We start from the raw sequence: 16,829 nt of genomic DNA, 5'->3' as shown, positions 1-16,829 counted from the left end.
ACGGTCTTATGTGTCGTATTTAAGTCATCAATGTAAAAATATTACTTTTTATGATAAAATTATTATTTTTTATTGTGAATATCGGTAGGATTGACCCATATCACATATAAAGATTCGTAAGACCGTCTCACAAAAAACATACTCTTAGCTTAGATAGTCTAAGTAAAAAAAAAAGATAGATTCCAATAAAAATAATATTTTAATCCAAAAAATCGAATTATATTAAGTTAATTAATATGTACAATTTTTTTTGTCAAAAATCTAATACTACCTGAACTATTAGTATTAGATTTTTGACTCCGCCATGATCATATAATTACTAGTAATAAAATTCTTGATATTGATAGCAAGCTGTATAAACTGCAACTAATATGCAGATGTTTAAAACATTGGGATTTTTTTTTTTTTGACGAGAAAATGCATTAATTCAGTACCAGATTGGTAAAGGTACATATTCATAAGGGCACCAATACACGTTGGTGTTTCTGACCAAACGCAAGGACTAGCGTAAAACGAGAATGCTTAGCTAACACATATGCAATCTCATTTGCTTGTCTACGAGTAAAATGAACCGAAAAGCTTGGGTTTGTAGTTACTATGTCTCTACATCTACCCATTATGCCTCCAAACTCCGTTATGTCGGCAGTTGATTCCGTCATAGCATTGTATACTGTTAGTGCGTCCACTTCAAAGAGAACCTTTGTATATTCGGATCCAAGACAGAGCTTCCAACAGTCCTATTGCTTCTCCTTCTCTGACACAACAGAGTCCTTTGATCAAGTTAGTTCTGGTCATAAGAAATCTTCCCTCGTCATTTCGCACCACCATACTTATCCCGGCAGATTTTATGTCATCAAAAAAGGCTGCGTACGTCAATATTACATTTAACAGTACCACTAGGGGGTGGTGTCCAAATACCATAATGATTCCTTGTGCTTGCATCATGTACTTCTTTGTTGCTCCTGGCTAGTGATATCCAGTCGTAAAGAAAACTCATGGCTGTGACTACCACTCTATTTGGGGTATCTAGGTGGTTGTTCCATAACGCGGAGTTCCTTTGTTTCCAGATAGCCTATATGATAGTTACGAACTTTCTCAATTCTGCTCCGCTAAGGTCTTGGATGATCTTGAATAACCATTGTGTGAAACCTTCTGCTACTTCGGCTTGGGCTTCCACTACCCGATTCAGCTTCGCATTGGCCCAACATTCTCTTGCGTATGGGCAGGTAATAAACGTATGCCATGAAGTCTCCATGTCCTTGTTGCACACCACGCATAAAGCTGACACTTGAATTCCTCGCTTCTGCAGGTTAATGCGGTGAGGAAGGCACTTTCTACAAGCTCGCCAGAGGAAGCTTTTAATCTTTGGAGGGACATCCACCTTCCATAGGGCCTTCCAGTTGCCTTGTATTTTCCTTGATTCAAGATTCACATCCAAGCTCATAGCCACATGGTAGCCTGACTTTACTGAGTAAGCCCCATTCTTACTGAAATGCCAAATTCGCTTATTTTGGAGTTGTATCTGTACTAGTGGAATTTCCGTGATTTCTTTAGTGTCCCTGACCTCAAAGATAGCTTCAATGGTTTCATGATCCCATTCTCGTGAGCCCGGCACCATCAAATCTTGCACTGTCCAGTCATGTAATTCCGGGATCATAGCTTTTTCCACAAAAAAATTTGTGGAATCACGAAGCCACGGGTCCGTCCAAATGTTGATGTGACTACCATCACCGATCCTCCATCTATAGCCTCTCTTTAACACTACTTGGGAAGCCAAAATGCTACGTCAAGCAAAGCTTGGGTTATGCCCGATATTGGCATTTAAGAAATCCCCTCTTGGGTAGTATTTAGCTTTGTAGATACGACATATTGTAGCATTAGGATTCTTCTAATGTCTTGTTTGCTTACATTAGGCCCATTTATCATGCTCCACCACCATATAAGAATCTTGATCCTACAACTAAGTTATAAAACTAAAACCTTTTATTTTATATTTTCTTAAAAAAAAACAAAAGGTGGATCTATCCTAATGATAAAAACTTTAAATTAAAATCAAAATAATTTGATTCATATTGACAACATTTCTTTTTTCGTTTGTCACGAACAGACAGAGTATCAACAAATCCAAAGATATTTTTGTTCCATTTTTTGCTTCTTATTCTCTCTCTGAATTAAATTTTTAATTTTTTTGTCAAGCCTCTATAATCAAAGTACTTATGGTCTGGACAGAAGTTTAGGGTTCGAGATCTGGGGAAGCACGTACTCCACTGTCAGGAATGAGAGTTCTGTGAGTGGGCTCCATAGACTATCATGTGAGCTGTGATTGCAGGACCCAAAAAAGATAGACCCATGAACCTTACAATAAAATGAACATGTTTACCTCTTCATCAAATCAAATATCACCATCCAATTCGAATTAATAAAAACAATGTCTTCTTACATAACATGATTTCCCAACATTCATGATTTTAGTCTATCACTATACATTTCCCTGTCTCATAATGCTTTGGTATCCACCGTAAGTTTTTTCTCGTTTGTTTTTTAAATAAATATTTTGATTTCCCCTTTTTTTAATACTGTACATCAAAGGTCATTTTGTGTATGAAAGACGAAAATGGCAAGTGAAACGGACATGTAAAGGTCAATTCCCACACATAAGTTCAATGTTGATCCCAAATCTCATAGGTCCGACACCCCATAAATGTTATTATGTTTTAGTTTGATTTTCAGAAAAATGAAAACGTCAGTCCAGATAAATGCAAAAAATAAATAAAAAAAAAATCTTTTGTGTGATTAAATGAACTGAGTCCAAATTTTTTTTAAAATTTAATTAACTTCAACTCAATTCATTTTTTCATGGTTATTTATTTTTTGTTTTCTTGATTCGATTATATTTTTGGGTACTTAACACCTAAACTTCCACTTCTTTTTTCCTCCACACAGTCTGAGCAGAGCAAAACTAGTGAAATGCACAGAACCATTAATGGGGTTTTGTCTTTGTTCGATAAAAATAATGAAATTTATGCTTTGTACAGAGATACAAAAGGCAAGAAAATACAACTGTTTCACAAATAAGGAACAAAGAGGGGCAGGTGAATTTGTGTACCATTTTAAATTTTTTTTTTTTTTTTTAGGAGTCAAATTGGAGCTTGGCAAGATGGTACAACACTTTTCTCCCTCCTTAGCCACACATCTGGCCATCCATATCATATAATACGAGTTTGGTCAGGTCGAATATCCGTCTCACAAGTTTAAACCGTGAGACGAGTTCACAAGAGTTTTTGTGTATATCTATTATGGTATAACAATATGGAAAAAAGTGTTTTTCGCCCCTCCACATTCGTGAAGTTCGTCATAGTAAATCGATTCAATAATTTTAATAAAAATACTATCATTGTAACAAAATCTAATTACATTTTTGACGGATTTTGTGATATACACCCTTTCCTGCCTGCGTAACCATTAATATGGAAATGAAAAGATTTGTCATCCAATTTTGGCTCAGTATTTATTTATTCCCGTTTATCTTTTTCAGTTCAAGGATATATTTGGTGTGAAAATGAAAGTGATGTTACTATATAAAATTCTCTATAATTGTACAAACAAAACGAACAACAAAAAATTCCAACCCAGAATTGGGAAAATCAATCGGACAACTTTAAGCTTGTTTATCGAAGCCCAAACGGTTTCCAGATTGGCATTCAGTTTGGGGCCAAGCTAAATATATAAACCCATTATGTAATCAAACGTGGAGTTTTATAATGACTACGGAGGCCCAATTTATTAGCCCATAATGTAGCCCATATATACTTTTTGGTCTAACACTAGTTTAACAAGGCCTATGCAGGCCCAATATGTCAGCCTATGCAGGGGAACATTAATTTGTATTGCATATGAAAGAGCTTGAATCGATTACCCGTTTTTCTTTGGATTAGGATTTTTTTTCTAAAAAAAAGGAATTCATAAAATATATTCCAATAAAATCTGAAAAAATCGAGGGTTAAGTAACTCGACATGAACTCGAGTCTGGTTAGATCAAGGGTTAAGTAACTCGACATGCACTCGAGTCGAATTCGATTTTAGTTTTTTCTTTTCCAATATTAGATCGATGAGGGAAATGCTTGAGCATGATATATCATTGAGTATACTATTAACATGCAACATATATCTAGAGCCGCTATGAGATTTTTCCGGCCAAAAAGGAACCAAAAACATCTTGATCGCTAAAACATTATATATTATTAAACCTAGATCGCCTTAAAAATTTCGCTATTAATTATGGATTAATTCCATGTTTGTCGGAGCAAATTAATTTTTGTAAAATTAATATAATTCAAAAATTAGGTAAAAACTTGTGTGAGACGGTCTCACGAGTCGTATATTGTGAGACGTGTCTCTTATTTGGGTCATCAATGAAAAAATATTACTTTTTATTGTGAATATCGATTGAGTTCGTCTCACAGATAAATATTCATGAGATCGTCTCACAAGAGACCTACTCTAAAAATTAAAGTGTCCTAGTTATACCAAAGCATGGCAAAATCTCGATCATATTTATGTATAATAAAGAAGTACACGGTCAATAAAATAGTAATAATGATTTGACAAACTTTGGTTCCTTCGAATGTTATTAATTAGACAACATTTGGGCCTGCTTCACTTAATGCAAGATATGTACTTAATAATGGAATGTCTTTTGACTATTAGTTCGTTTTAAAATAATAATAAAAAAAAAGTTTAAATTTTATACCATATTTATTTTAAGAATTATTCGTTTAAAGGGTAAGCGCCCAAAAAGTAACATGGAAAAAGAAAATTGAGAAAAATGTTGTGAAAAAGTAAAAATTTATGGTAAAAAGTAAAAATCTCAAACTCTCAAAATTTACCAAACTACACACTTTATAATATTTTTCTCTCTACTCAATTGTGATTTTCTTCACAGATGAGAGATCTATTTATAGGAAATCTTTACAAATAATCCAAAAATAAAATACATCATTACCTACATCATCACACACTAATTTTCAATATTTACAACTCTTATTTTAAACATTCAAATATTCAACATTCAAATATTCAATACACACATTTTAAATATATTTTTCAACACTCCCCCTTGTGATGATGATCATAATGATTGTCTTCATTATGTGTTTTTATACTGCCTCGTTAAAAACCTTACTAGGAAAAACCCAGTGAGATAAAAACCATAGCAAGGAAAAAAGAGTGCAGTCACGTAAACTCCCCCTCATGTTGACACGAACAATTCTTTACAAATTTCGTAGATTGCGCATCCCAATATTATATATATGCTTTCTGAATATTGACGTGGAAGCGCCTTTGTGAAGAGATCTGATGAATTTTCACTTGATTGAATGTGACGAACATCAATACATTTATTCTTCTCAAGCTCCTTGGTGAATGCGAAGAACTTAGGAGGAATATGTTTAGTTCTGTCGCTTTTTATGTATCATTCTTTCATTTGAGCAACACATGCAGCATCATCTTCATATAGTATCACAGGCTTCTCGTCGAATGATAATCCGCATGAGATTTGGATATGTTGGGTCATTGATTTTAACCACACACATTCACGACTTGCTTCATGTAGTGCAATAATCTCGGCATGATTTGATGAAGTTGTTACGAGCGTTTGTTTCTGTGAACGCCAAGAAATTGACGTGCCTCCACGAGTAAAAACATATCCAGTTTGGGAACGTGCCTTGTGTGGATCAGATAAGTATCCAGCATCGGCATAACCAATTATACTTGGATTAGCATATTTTGAATACAAAAGTCCCAAGTCTGTCGTTCCTCGTAGATAACGGAATATATGTTTAATTCCGTTTCAGTGTCTCTTTGTTGGATATGTGCTAAATCTTGCCAACAAATTTACGGCAAAAGATATATCAGGCCTTGTACAATTTGTAAGATACATAAGGGCACCGTTAGCACTTAGATTTGGTACTTCTGGACCAAGAATATCTTCATCTTCTTCACATGGTCGGAATGAATCATTTTCTATGCTTAATGATCTAACAACCATTGAAGTACTTAAAAGATTTGATTTATCCATATTAAAACTTTTAAGGATCTTTTATGTATAATTTGTCTGGTGAACAAACATTCCACATTCTTTTTGTTCAATTTGTAAACCCAGACAATACTTGGTTTTTCCAAGATCCTTCATTTCAAATTCTTCCTTCAAGTATGACACAACATCTTGAATTTCCTTATTCGTTCCAATGATGTTTAAATCATCAACATATACAGCAATAATTACGCATCCGGATGTTGTTTTCTTAATGAAAACACAAGGGCATATTGAATTATTTACATATCCCTTTTTCATCAAGTGATCACTTAGTCGATTATACCACATTCGACCAGATTGCTTTAACCCATATAATGATCTTTGTAATTTCACAGAATAACATTCTCTGGGTTTTGAACTTTGTGCTTCAGGCATCTTAAATCCTTCAGGGATTTTCATATATATATTACTATCAAGTGTTCCATATAAGTAAGCTGTAACAACAGCCATAAGACGCATTTCTAAATTTTCAGATACCGCCAAGCTAATCAAATACCGAAACGTAATTGCATCCATCACGGGAGAATACGTTTCTTCATAATCAATTTCAGGCCTTTGAGAAAAACCTTGTGCAACAAGTCGAGCTTTATATCTCACTATTTCATTTTTCTCATTTCGCTTTCGAATAAAAACCCATTTGTATCCAACAGGTTTTACACCTTCAGGTGTAAGGACTATAGGTCCAAAAATATTACGTTTATTTAGCGAATCCAATTCAACCTGGATGGCTTCTTTCCATTTTATCCAATCCTGCCGATTTTTACATTCACCAAAAGATTTTGGTTCATGATCTTCATTATCATTTATGATGTCGATTGCCACATTATAAGAAAATATATCATCAATTTCTTCTATATCTTTTCGATTCCATATTTTTCTAGTATTAATGTAATTGATAGAGATTTCATGATTCTCGTCAGTTTGTGGTTCTGACAGAATATTTTCATCATCATGTGTTTCTTCAGGAACACCATTCTCTATTTTGTGATCATCATGTGTTTCTTCAGGAACATCATTCTTTATTTTGTTATCATCATGTTTCTCTATAAATTTTCTTTTTCGAGGATTTTTATCCTTGGAACCGACTGACCTTCCATGCTTCAGGCGTTTAATGACATCATGAGTATCTTCAATTTGTTTCTTTGGAATTTCAATTCGAGTAGGGGCATTTGCAGCATGTATATATGATTTAGTTACCCCTTTTGTGTCAGCAAATGCATCTGGTATTTGATTGGCTATTCTTTGCAAGTGTACAATTTGTTGTACATCTTTTTCACATTGTTTTGTTCTTGGATCCAGATGTAACAATGATGATACATACCATGTAATTTCCTTTTCGGTATGTTTCTGTTCTCCCCCTAACATTGGGAAGATTTCCTCAATAAAATGACAATCAGCAAAATGTGCTGTGAACACGTCGCCTGTCTGAGGTTCAAGATATCGAATGATTGATGGACTATCATAACCGATATAAATTCCAACCTTTCTTTGAGGTCCCATTTTCTTTCGTTGCGGTGGTGCAATAGGCACATACACCATACATCCAAAATTCTCAGATGAGAAATGTTTGATTCTTTACCAAATACAAGCTGCAATGGGGAGTATTTATGATATGCACTTGGTGTGATGCGAATTAATGAAGCAGCGTGTAAAATTGCATGTCCCCATATAGAAATAGGGAGCTTTGTTTTCATAATCATTGGTCTAGCAATCATTTGCAGACGTTTAATCAATGATTCAGCCAATCCATTCTGTGTATGTACATGAGCAACATGATGCTCAATAATGATTCCCATAGACATACAATAATCATTGAAAGTTTGGGAAGTCACCAGCATTATCAAGTCTAATTTTCTTGATTGTATAATCGGGAAATTGATTCCTCAATTTTATTATTTGAGCAAGTAATCTTGCAAATGCAACATTTCGAGTTGACAATAAACATACATGTGACCATCTGCTGGAGGCATCAATCAATACCATAAAGTATCTGAATGGTCCACATGGTGGATGGATTGGTCCACAAATATCACCCTGAATACGTTCAAGAAACATTGGTAATTCAGTTTTGATTTTGGCTGGTGATGGTCTTATAATAAGTTTTCCAAGAGAACATACTTTACATTGAAACTTATTATTCTGAAAGATCTTCTGGTCTTTCAGCGGATGACCATGTGTATTTTCTATAATTTTTCGCATCATTGTTGAACCAGGATGTCCCAATCAATCATGCCAATTGGTTAATATTGAAGAATTATCAACTATCATGTTTGATTCAATCGGACTTATATGTGTATAATGCAATCCAGTAGGGAGCATTGGTAGTTTTTCAATCACATATTTCTTTCCTGATTTATATGTGATAAGACACATATATTTCTTATTCATTTCATTCATTGTTTGAGTATCATACCCATGGGAATATATATCATTAAAACTCAACAAATTTCTTTTCGATTGTGGTGAATATAAAGCATCATTGATAAAAAATTTTGTACCATTAGGTAACAAAAATTGTGCTTTACCACATCCTTTAATCAAGTCTACAGGACCTGATATTATATTCACCGTTGTTTTTGTTGGTTTTAGTTCCAAGAAATATCTTTTATCTCGGAGGATAGTGTGCGTTGTACCACTATCGGGTATGCAAGCTTCAGCTTTGCTCATAGCATTTTCCATTTTTTGAACTTCAAAAAAATATGCAATGAAATAAAATTACTGGCAATATATATTTAAATATAACACATATCATAATTATACAATAAAACATTATATGGATAAATGAAAAATAAATTATTGTACATTTATATTCTACCACTATATTGTTCATTTTAAGAGAAATCATTGAGAAAATCTGCAGCATCAATATTGTTCATTTCTATCTCACCAACATATTGATCATTTCCAGAGAAATCATTCATAAAATCACCAGCATCAAAATGAGTTGAATTACTCAAATGGTTACTGCGTTCAGTGAAGTTGGTCTCCTTTTCTTTCCCCTTTAATGATTCTTTATAAAGTTTACAAAGGTGTTCAGGGGCTCGACAAATTTTGGACTAATGTCCTGGAGTACCACATCTGAAACAAGAACTTTCATATCTTTTTGAGTGATTATCATTAACACTTGTATTCTCATGATGCCTTTTCTGTGGATGGTTTGTGACACTTTTTTGAGATGAATTATAAAAATAACTATCTCTATTGTTTTCAAAACCACGGCCTCGACCACGACTACGGCCAATTCCACGTCCACGTCCTCGACCTCGACCTCGACCTCGACCAAAACCTTGTCTTTGAATTTGATTTTGGTTTCCAGGTTTAAATTCATTTTTACTTACAGCATTTACTTCTGGAAATGCTGTTGATCAGTGGGTCGGAACTGATGATTTCTCATTAATAGCTCGTTGTTTTTTCGCCACAAGAAGACATGCGATGAGTTCAGAATATCTCGCAAATCCACGTACTCTATATTGTTGCTGTAGAGTAATATTTGATGCATGAAACGTGGAAAATGTTTTTTCAAGTATTTCCGATTCTGTGACCTCATGTCCACAAAATTTTAGCTGCGAGATTATTCGATACATCGCTAAATTATAATCGCTGACTTTCTTAAAATATTGGAATCTTAACATATTTCATTCATCACGGGCGGTCGGAAGTATAACTTCCCTTATATGTTCAAATCTTTCTTTCAATCCTTTCCACAAAGCCATGTGATCTTTTTCAATTAAATATTCACATTTCAATCCCTCGTCGAGATGTCGACGCAAAAATATAATGGCTTTTGCCTTTTCTTGTGACGTCGATATGCCATTTTCTTTTATTGTCTCACTTAGACCCAATGACTCAATATGCATTTCTACATCGAGAGTCCATGGCATATAATTTTTTCCCGTGATGTCGAGCGCAACAAATTCGAGCTTTGTCAAATTTGACATGGTGGTACTAAAAAAAATTACGATGCATTTTATTAGTTAATGAATATTGCAATACAAAGTAATGGATAAACAACAAGTACAAGCATTTGTAAAAATAAAGAAAACACACGAGGAGGATATTCTCCGATAAATAAAAGACTCGTGAGTATGATAACCAAAATAATTAAAAATAACCTTGAGAAAGACATCTTCTTTTTTCTTCGAAAATTTAGTGAAGAATAATTTTTTAGAGAAGAAGAGAAAGTTGTAGTGATTGAATGGTGTATATAATATTAGACATATTTAAATAATTATGTATATCATATCATATTATTATAATGATGTGTCATAAGATATTTTATTTAAAAATCTTATAGGCTTTTATACTTGTCGTATCCCTTACCGGGAGTGTGGGATGTCGTCTTAACATCCTCCCAGGATTTATAACAAGTTTTTGAAAAATGTATTTTTATTATTAATAATAATATTATATTATATATTAAATATATACACAATAAATAAATAACAGTAAAATAAATATTATTACTTTTGTTACTTTTTTCTTCTGTTTGGAGCTTGGAAAAGGATGGAGGACTTTTAGAGCTTCGTGCTGATAACGTGTTGTGAAAAAGTAAAAATTTATGGTAAAAAGTAAAAATCTCAAACTCTCAAAATTTACCAAACTACACACTTTATAATATTTTTCTCTCTACTCAATTGTGATTTTCTTCACAAATGAGAGATCTATTTATAGGAAATCTTTACAAATAATCCAAAAATAAAATACATCATTACCTACATCATCACACACTAATTTTCAATATTTACAACTCTTATTTTCAACATTCAAATATTCAATACACACATTTTAAATATATTTTTCAACAAAAAAGAATTTATCCAAATAATATAATTTAAGCTATAAATAACATAATATTTTGAAGCTAAATTAATTAATTAAGAAGATATTCGTATCGAACACCGCATAATTATAAAGTCATGAAATGGAGAAATTCTCAGATTAAGGACAACACGTACAGATTCCCATACAAATTAAACACCGATAATTATTTAACTTATTAATAGGGATAAATCCCAACATTAGCATCAGAAAGAAAGCCATCCTTCATTAGAACATCGTCTCCTTCCTACAAATATGGAAAAACGAAACTAAACCTCAATCGATACGCAAAATTTAACTCGTGAAAAATTAGGGTTTTTAGGTACCTGCTGGCAAACATTTGGTTTCTTCACTGGTTGATCAGGCATCATCCCGAAGTGAATGTGTGGGAAATGAGCCCACTATTGAACACATCATGGAAACATACAATTGGAAAAAAAAAACATCCAGATGTAAGTACTTTTCGCCGAAAAATACGATTTTTCTAAGACCTAGCTCGCATGTATAGGAAAGAAATTAAATACACATACGATTGCAACTCACATGCAAAACATAAAATCAAACAATTAGTAGAAAAGTTCAAAAAAAAATAAATTTTAAAAAAGATTTTCATAAAACCTGATACTTTAACGTTTTGAATATTGAAGGGCTGTCGCGCCCCTCCGTGTCCATGAACTCGAGGATAGGTATGTGAATTTATGTATGTATATTAACAACATTTTGTTTTATATATATATATATATATATATATATATATAATTTTCTTGGATGTTACATTTTTTGCAGCAGCACTGAAGGCCTCCCTGTGACTTATATCAGGGTTTCCAGCTTTAATTCTTTGGATCTCGTCCCTGAAAATTTCACGAGCATATGTCATTTTCATTCTTAATGATACGTTTCATATATGATTTTTTAATATATGATGCTACATTATAATGTTATTTAATTATATGTTTTAAAATATATATGTATTATATCTAAAGGGTCTGAAAACTGCATTAAATTATTTGCTATTGAATGGAAGCTGGAAAAGCAGAAAGAACGCATATATGCAAGAATACGCATATATATAATTTCAGTGGAATGGATGATATTGTCCAGTATGCAGCATTCGTTATATCTTCTGAGTTTACGTTTTATCCAAAAAATATGAAATAATTTACATATTTCTTGTGGTTAATTATACTTACTTGATGAAGCGATTGTAAGCAGAAGGCACTCTCTGTCTTTTCTCCGGAGCTGGAAATACAAACAAACACAGCGCTTAGAAAAAAGCGGACACCGTTTGTTGTTCAGTTGGCTGACTTTATTTAAATTTTCTGCAGCATTCATTCACTTTCTTCACTGTCGCTTTCTTTCTTTTCATTACTACTTTTCATCATTATCTAATAATGACTTTGATTTCAAGTATATCTTTTCGGCTTTCTCAAGATTCCCGGGGGAGAAATTATTTATCTAGTGTTTTATACATATATATGTACACTGGCACAAAAACACAGAAAAACCAACCAGAAGGTTTCCGAAAAATTAAAATGGTGAGTTCAGAAAAATAAATAACAAAAACCCAGATAATATTGGGAAAAATCAGACGATCAAATAAGATTTCGTGGAAAAAAAGAATACAGGGTTCCGGAAGAATAAAAGTACAATATTGTTAAACATCGGTTTAGATATGGAAAAAGGCTAATAAAAACACCATGTTATACCATCTTACTGCCTGTTTTTTCGTCGAACATATATATCCAAAAGATACCATAAATCGATAATAAATGGTGAACATGAGATAGTATTAGCAGAAAATTTTGTATTGACCGCAGTAGAATTAAAGGCAATAGTTGATCACTTTTAATAAATAAATATAAAAAAGCACAAGATAAATTTAGCAAAACATGAAGGAAATTAACTGGTAGCTAGAAATGTGATAACCATTCCAAACACTCAAAGCCGCAACGAGAGGAATCACGAGTTTGGATAAATCAGTCTTTCACATAAATCAATTATAAAAGGGAAATAGAAGAAAAACTAAATTATATTTAAACGGAACATGTATATGGTTATTTGCTAAATATTGAAGAATGCAGTTAAAATTAGCTGAGGAAACAGGAAACTTGCAAAATCTTACGTCTGTTAGCTACTGGAGGCTTAGGAAGATCTTCGAGTCCTCGAACCGGTATCAATGACTCGTTTGGATTTGGCTGATTCATGAGTAAGCCGGATGGCGAATTCCTAATCTCGTCCTGAGAGTGAAGCACTCATATTTGAATGGCAAGTTCAGAAGGGAAAAAAAGACACAAAAGGAAAGACAAATTTTTTCTCATTCCAACATCATAAATATGAATCAGAAGAAAAATCAATAAGCATGGTACATTTGCTTAGATCCTACGATTTAAATTATAAATATCAAATTTTGCTGTCACATTCATTTAGAAACCCTAAACAGTTATCAGATCATAAATTATATATAATACCAGAAGATTCTGAGGGGAGAAGAAAGAATGACCGAGATGAAGCTGATTGGAAGCTGGAAGGAGCAATCCACGCATGTTGACTGAGAAAAGATTGGTGCAATGCCCACATCGCACAGTAACAGTCTTGAACAAGCTTGAGCAAGGAACACTCACCTGAATTAATTCAAGAAAAAAACATATATCAAATTTTTTTGTCAAAACGCTACCATGAAATAAGCAAAGTGATTGACTTCCCTTAAATATTTAACTAAAGTGTGGATCTAAACATGGAACTCAAATAAAAAAAATCTCATACTCCTAGTTTTACACAAAATGTATATTTCTCAAACTATATACTTGCAGAACAAATAATTTTTCAGCCGAACCCAAAATTTCTAGAAAAAGGAACCATTTTTCAAGAACTCAGGCAACGATTACTTTGATCAAAACAAAGCACTTGTCCCAAGAAAACGAGTCAAGAGCTTGAAGGGTTTGTGAGATTTCGTGCTCAAGTAAGGCATGGAACCAAAAAAAGGGTATACAGAACTTGAAAAGATCACGGTGATTATATGTGTATACCGCGAGTACAGTGTCACAATAATTGCAGTGGACATAGCAGAGCTGGTCGAAGGGGGAGAGATGCTGCTGGTGGTGGTGGTCCGGTGTGAAAGTAGATGAAGAGGACATGGTTTTTACCCTAATTATTCTTGTTTTTCCTGTGCTGTAGTTAGCTTCCCAAGCTAGCTCTCTGATGATCCACAGAGATGATTTGATCTCGATTGATTGGATAATTCAAGGTTTCTGTGTATGTATATATCATTTGATATGAGAGTTTGGGCCTTGACACATTAACAGCCTCGGATCTGATCCTTTTCAATGTTTTGTTTTCTTTTATTATTATTATTATTATTATTATTATTATTATTAGTATTGATATTGTTATTTGTGGAATGTAGGTTTGAATTGTCAAAAGAGATTGAAGTGAACGAGTGAGGTGTATGCATATATGTGTGGACCTAACAAGTTTATATACTACTGTCATGTATGCACATATTTACTACTTATTATCTTACAAACTAAATATTGATAACTGATTGGTAAATGTTATAATCTTCTATGAGTGAATTTTTATGTCTGATTTAATTTGATCAGTGGTCTATTCCGAATCTATCGACATGAACTGCCGGGAGTTCAAAATTACGAGTTTCGAATGCTTAGGTGATTTTATATATGTTTGAAAATCGGGGCCATTCGATTGCATCTCGCCTTAATTAATGATTAACGATGCTAAGATTTAATTTGTCTTTTTAATTAACATTCGATTGTGTTTATCGGAGCTGTTTAAATGATTCATTCAATTTGTATCCAAATAAGTTGAAGTGTCAAAGTCAGACATGCATCTACTCTAATGCAGGCGCCTGGCATTAACAAAGCTATATCATACAAATAAATTAATCAGCACATCTATTTCCTATACTTTTACAAGATACAAAGCACAACATATATTAACGAGCTAATTTGAGTTTCACAATTTTTAGTAATTCGATTTCGAACAGATGATTTTGCCATGCGTCCTGATAAAATATGAATGATCAACTTAATAATTGAATCATTTGAAGTTCACATTCTTACATGAATTAGGTCACTGTAATGGATAGGCAGGCAACCATGGATTAATTAGAAAACAAGCTATGAAACACATAAACAAGATGACAAGTTCATGAATTAGAATCCTGCATAGCGGTCCCAGTGTTTTCGCAGAGGAATGCAAGATACGTACATTTGTTAACGAGGGGACTTAGAATTACTTTAATTTAGCAAAATGATAGAGTTTGAAAAAAATCGAACCAAGCCGAGTCGAGCGTTACATACATATATGTGGCAACATGGTGAGTGGTAATTAATGTGTGTAGGTGGAGGCATTTTCGAGTAGTTGGGAAAGAGAATGGGGAAAATGTAAGGTTGTGTTGGCATTCCCAATGGAATGTGAGTATGTGAGGGCGAGAGAGAGAGGCGGCAGAGGTGGGGGATCGGGGCGAGGGACACTGAGATAAGGACGTGTGCATGGAGGGCCTTATTTATTTTTTCCATTCATCTGTTGTTTTCAAACTTATTACCCCCTAGCTAGCTCCCCTTTATTATTTCCTCTATTTTAGATTCCAAGGATTGATCATTTATTCGATCATCCATGAAATACATGTATTCCGAAAATCGTGTTAGACAATGAATTGAAACATGCACAAAAAATAAAAGCTTCAAGATCAGAAAACGTAATTATCCAAAAATAATAAACAGCTAAATAGTTTGACTCGGAGACAGAAACATAGACCACTTGAACCGAATTTATATATATTTTGGAAAATTTTATGATATATATATATATATATATATATATATACTTAACCTGGAGTTCATAGGTTCGAATTTTGGGGAGGCATGGACTCCAGTGCCAGGGCTGGAGAGTCCTATTGTAAGGACCCGACGACTCGGCCGCGGCCCCACTCACAGGACTCCTCCCCCTGGCAGGAAAGTTCATGCCTCCCCAAGTTTCGATCACATGATCTCCAGGACAACTACATGGATCTTTCAAACCTGGTAGCCCAAGTGGCTACCATTATTTATTCGATCATCCATGAAATACGTTATCATCTTTTGAGCGAAGAAGCATTATTTTTTATTTCTTAATTTGCGGGGAAGAAAAATAACGAACTCAAATGAATTCGGAGTCCACATATATTGTCTTCCATGATTAGCCCTTCAAATTTTATAGGTGAGAAACGGGGTACAACGAATCAAAATGATTCGCGAGTTTTTCGAGTCGACTCAAAAATATTTGATTCATATTTAAGTCTGAATGTCAAAAAGAAATGTTTATGCATGTCTCAAAAGTTTAAAATTGAGATGACATATACATCTTCCGTCCAAAATTGAGGCTATTGTCGGCTGCTCAAATTTGTTTTCTCTTCTTGATTTTTTATATGGTACATTATATGATTTGATTTGCCGGCTTCAAATTTTTTTTACAACGTGACATACCGTTAAAGCTAATCTTTTCGCTCATATATACAACATTATTTACCAAAACTTTTGTTATTTGCCGTTAAAATGAAACATAAATTGAGCTTCATAGCACCTTTAGTACGCTTTTAGTTTATTGGTAAAACAGAAACAATTTAATGAAATAGAAATTTCATGGTTCAGCTTTGTTGTGTAGTAAAATGTGCCATCGTTTTCAAATATATATACTCACAATCTCACACACACACACACACACACACACATATGAGAGTGTGGAAATCGATAAAGATGGAAAGGTAATACTCGTAATTAATGATCTGTGGACTCTGAAACATGTTTCGGCATCTTCACCCCAACACCCCACCCCCACCACCCCCAGCTCCCTCTATACCTACCCAACAAGCTATGCCTCCACACACACACACACACACACACATATACAGACACTCTTC

At 33.7% G+C, this 16,829-nt stretch overlaps 1 protein-coding gene across 2 annotated transcripts; it reads right to left on the bottom strand.

Annotated features, from left to right (window-relative positions):
- Positions 1-10,937: 10,937 nt before the first annotated feature.
- LOC142506180 (axial regulator YABBY 1-like) lies at positions 10,938-14,254 on the bottom strand. 2 transcript variants are annotated; one of them, XM_075619350.1, is made up of 7 exons: positions 13,939-14,254; positions 13,381-13,533; positions 13,035-13,149; positions 12,103-12,151; positions 11,688-11,763; positions 11,239-11,313; positions 10,938-11,159 (listed from the first exon to the last, which is right to left on the bottom strand). In XM_075619350.1, the coding sequence occupies exons 1-7, from the start codon at positions 14,044-14,046 to the stop codon at positions 11,091-11,093; spliced, it is 645 nt and encodes a 214-aa protein (XP_075475465.1). In that variant the 5' UTR covers positions 14,047-14,254; the 3' UTR covers positions 10,938-11,090. The 2 variants fall into 2 exon arrangements, with proteins under 2 accessions (XP_075475465.1, XP_075475466.1); XM_075619351.1 differs by having other exon boundaries at positions 14,056-14,254.
- Between the last annotated feature and the right edge of the window lie 2,575 nt (positions 14,255-16,829).

The sequence above is a fragment of the Primulina tabacum genome, chromosome 10 (genome assembly GCF_025594145.1).
Source record: "Primulina tabacum isolate GXHZ01 chromosome 10, ASM2559414v2, whole genome shotgun sequence".
Lineage (NCBI taxonomy): Eukaryota > Viridiplantae > Streptophyta > Magnoliopsida > Lamiales > Gesneriaceae > Primulina > Primulina tabacum.
This window is presented reverse-complemented; position numbering and strand designations above follow the sequence as displayed.

Coding starts and splice junctions, on each gene's coding strand:
- LOC142506180 (XM_075619350.1), bottom strand. CDS start 14,046: ATGTCCTCTTCATCTACTTTCACACCGGACCACCACCACCAGCAGCAT. Junction 13,534..13,938: donor ATTGTGACACTGTACTCGCG/GTATACACATAT, acceptor GAATTAATTCAG/GTGAGTGTTCCTTGCTCAAG. Junction 13,150..13,380: donor TCTCCCCTCAGAATCTTCTG/GTATTATATATA, acceptor CTTCACTCTCAG/GACGAGATTAGGAATTCGCC.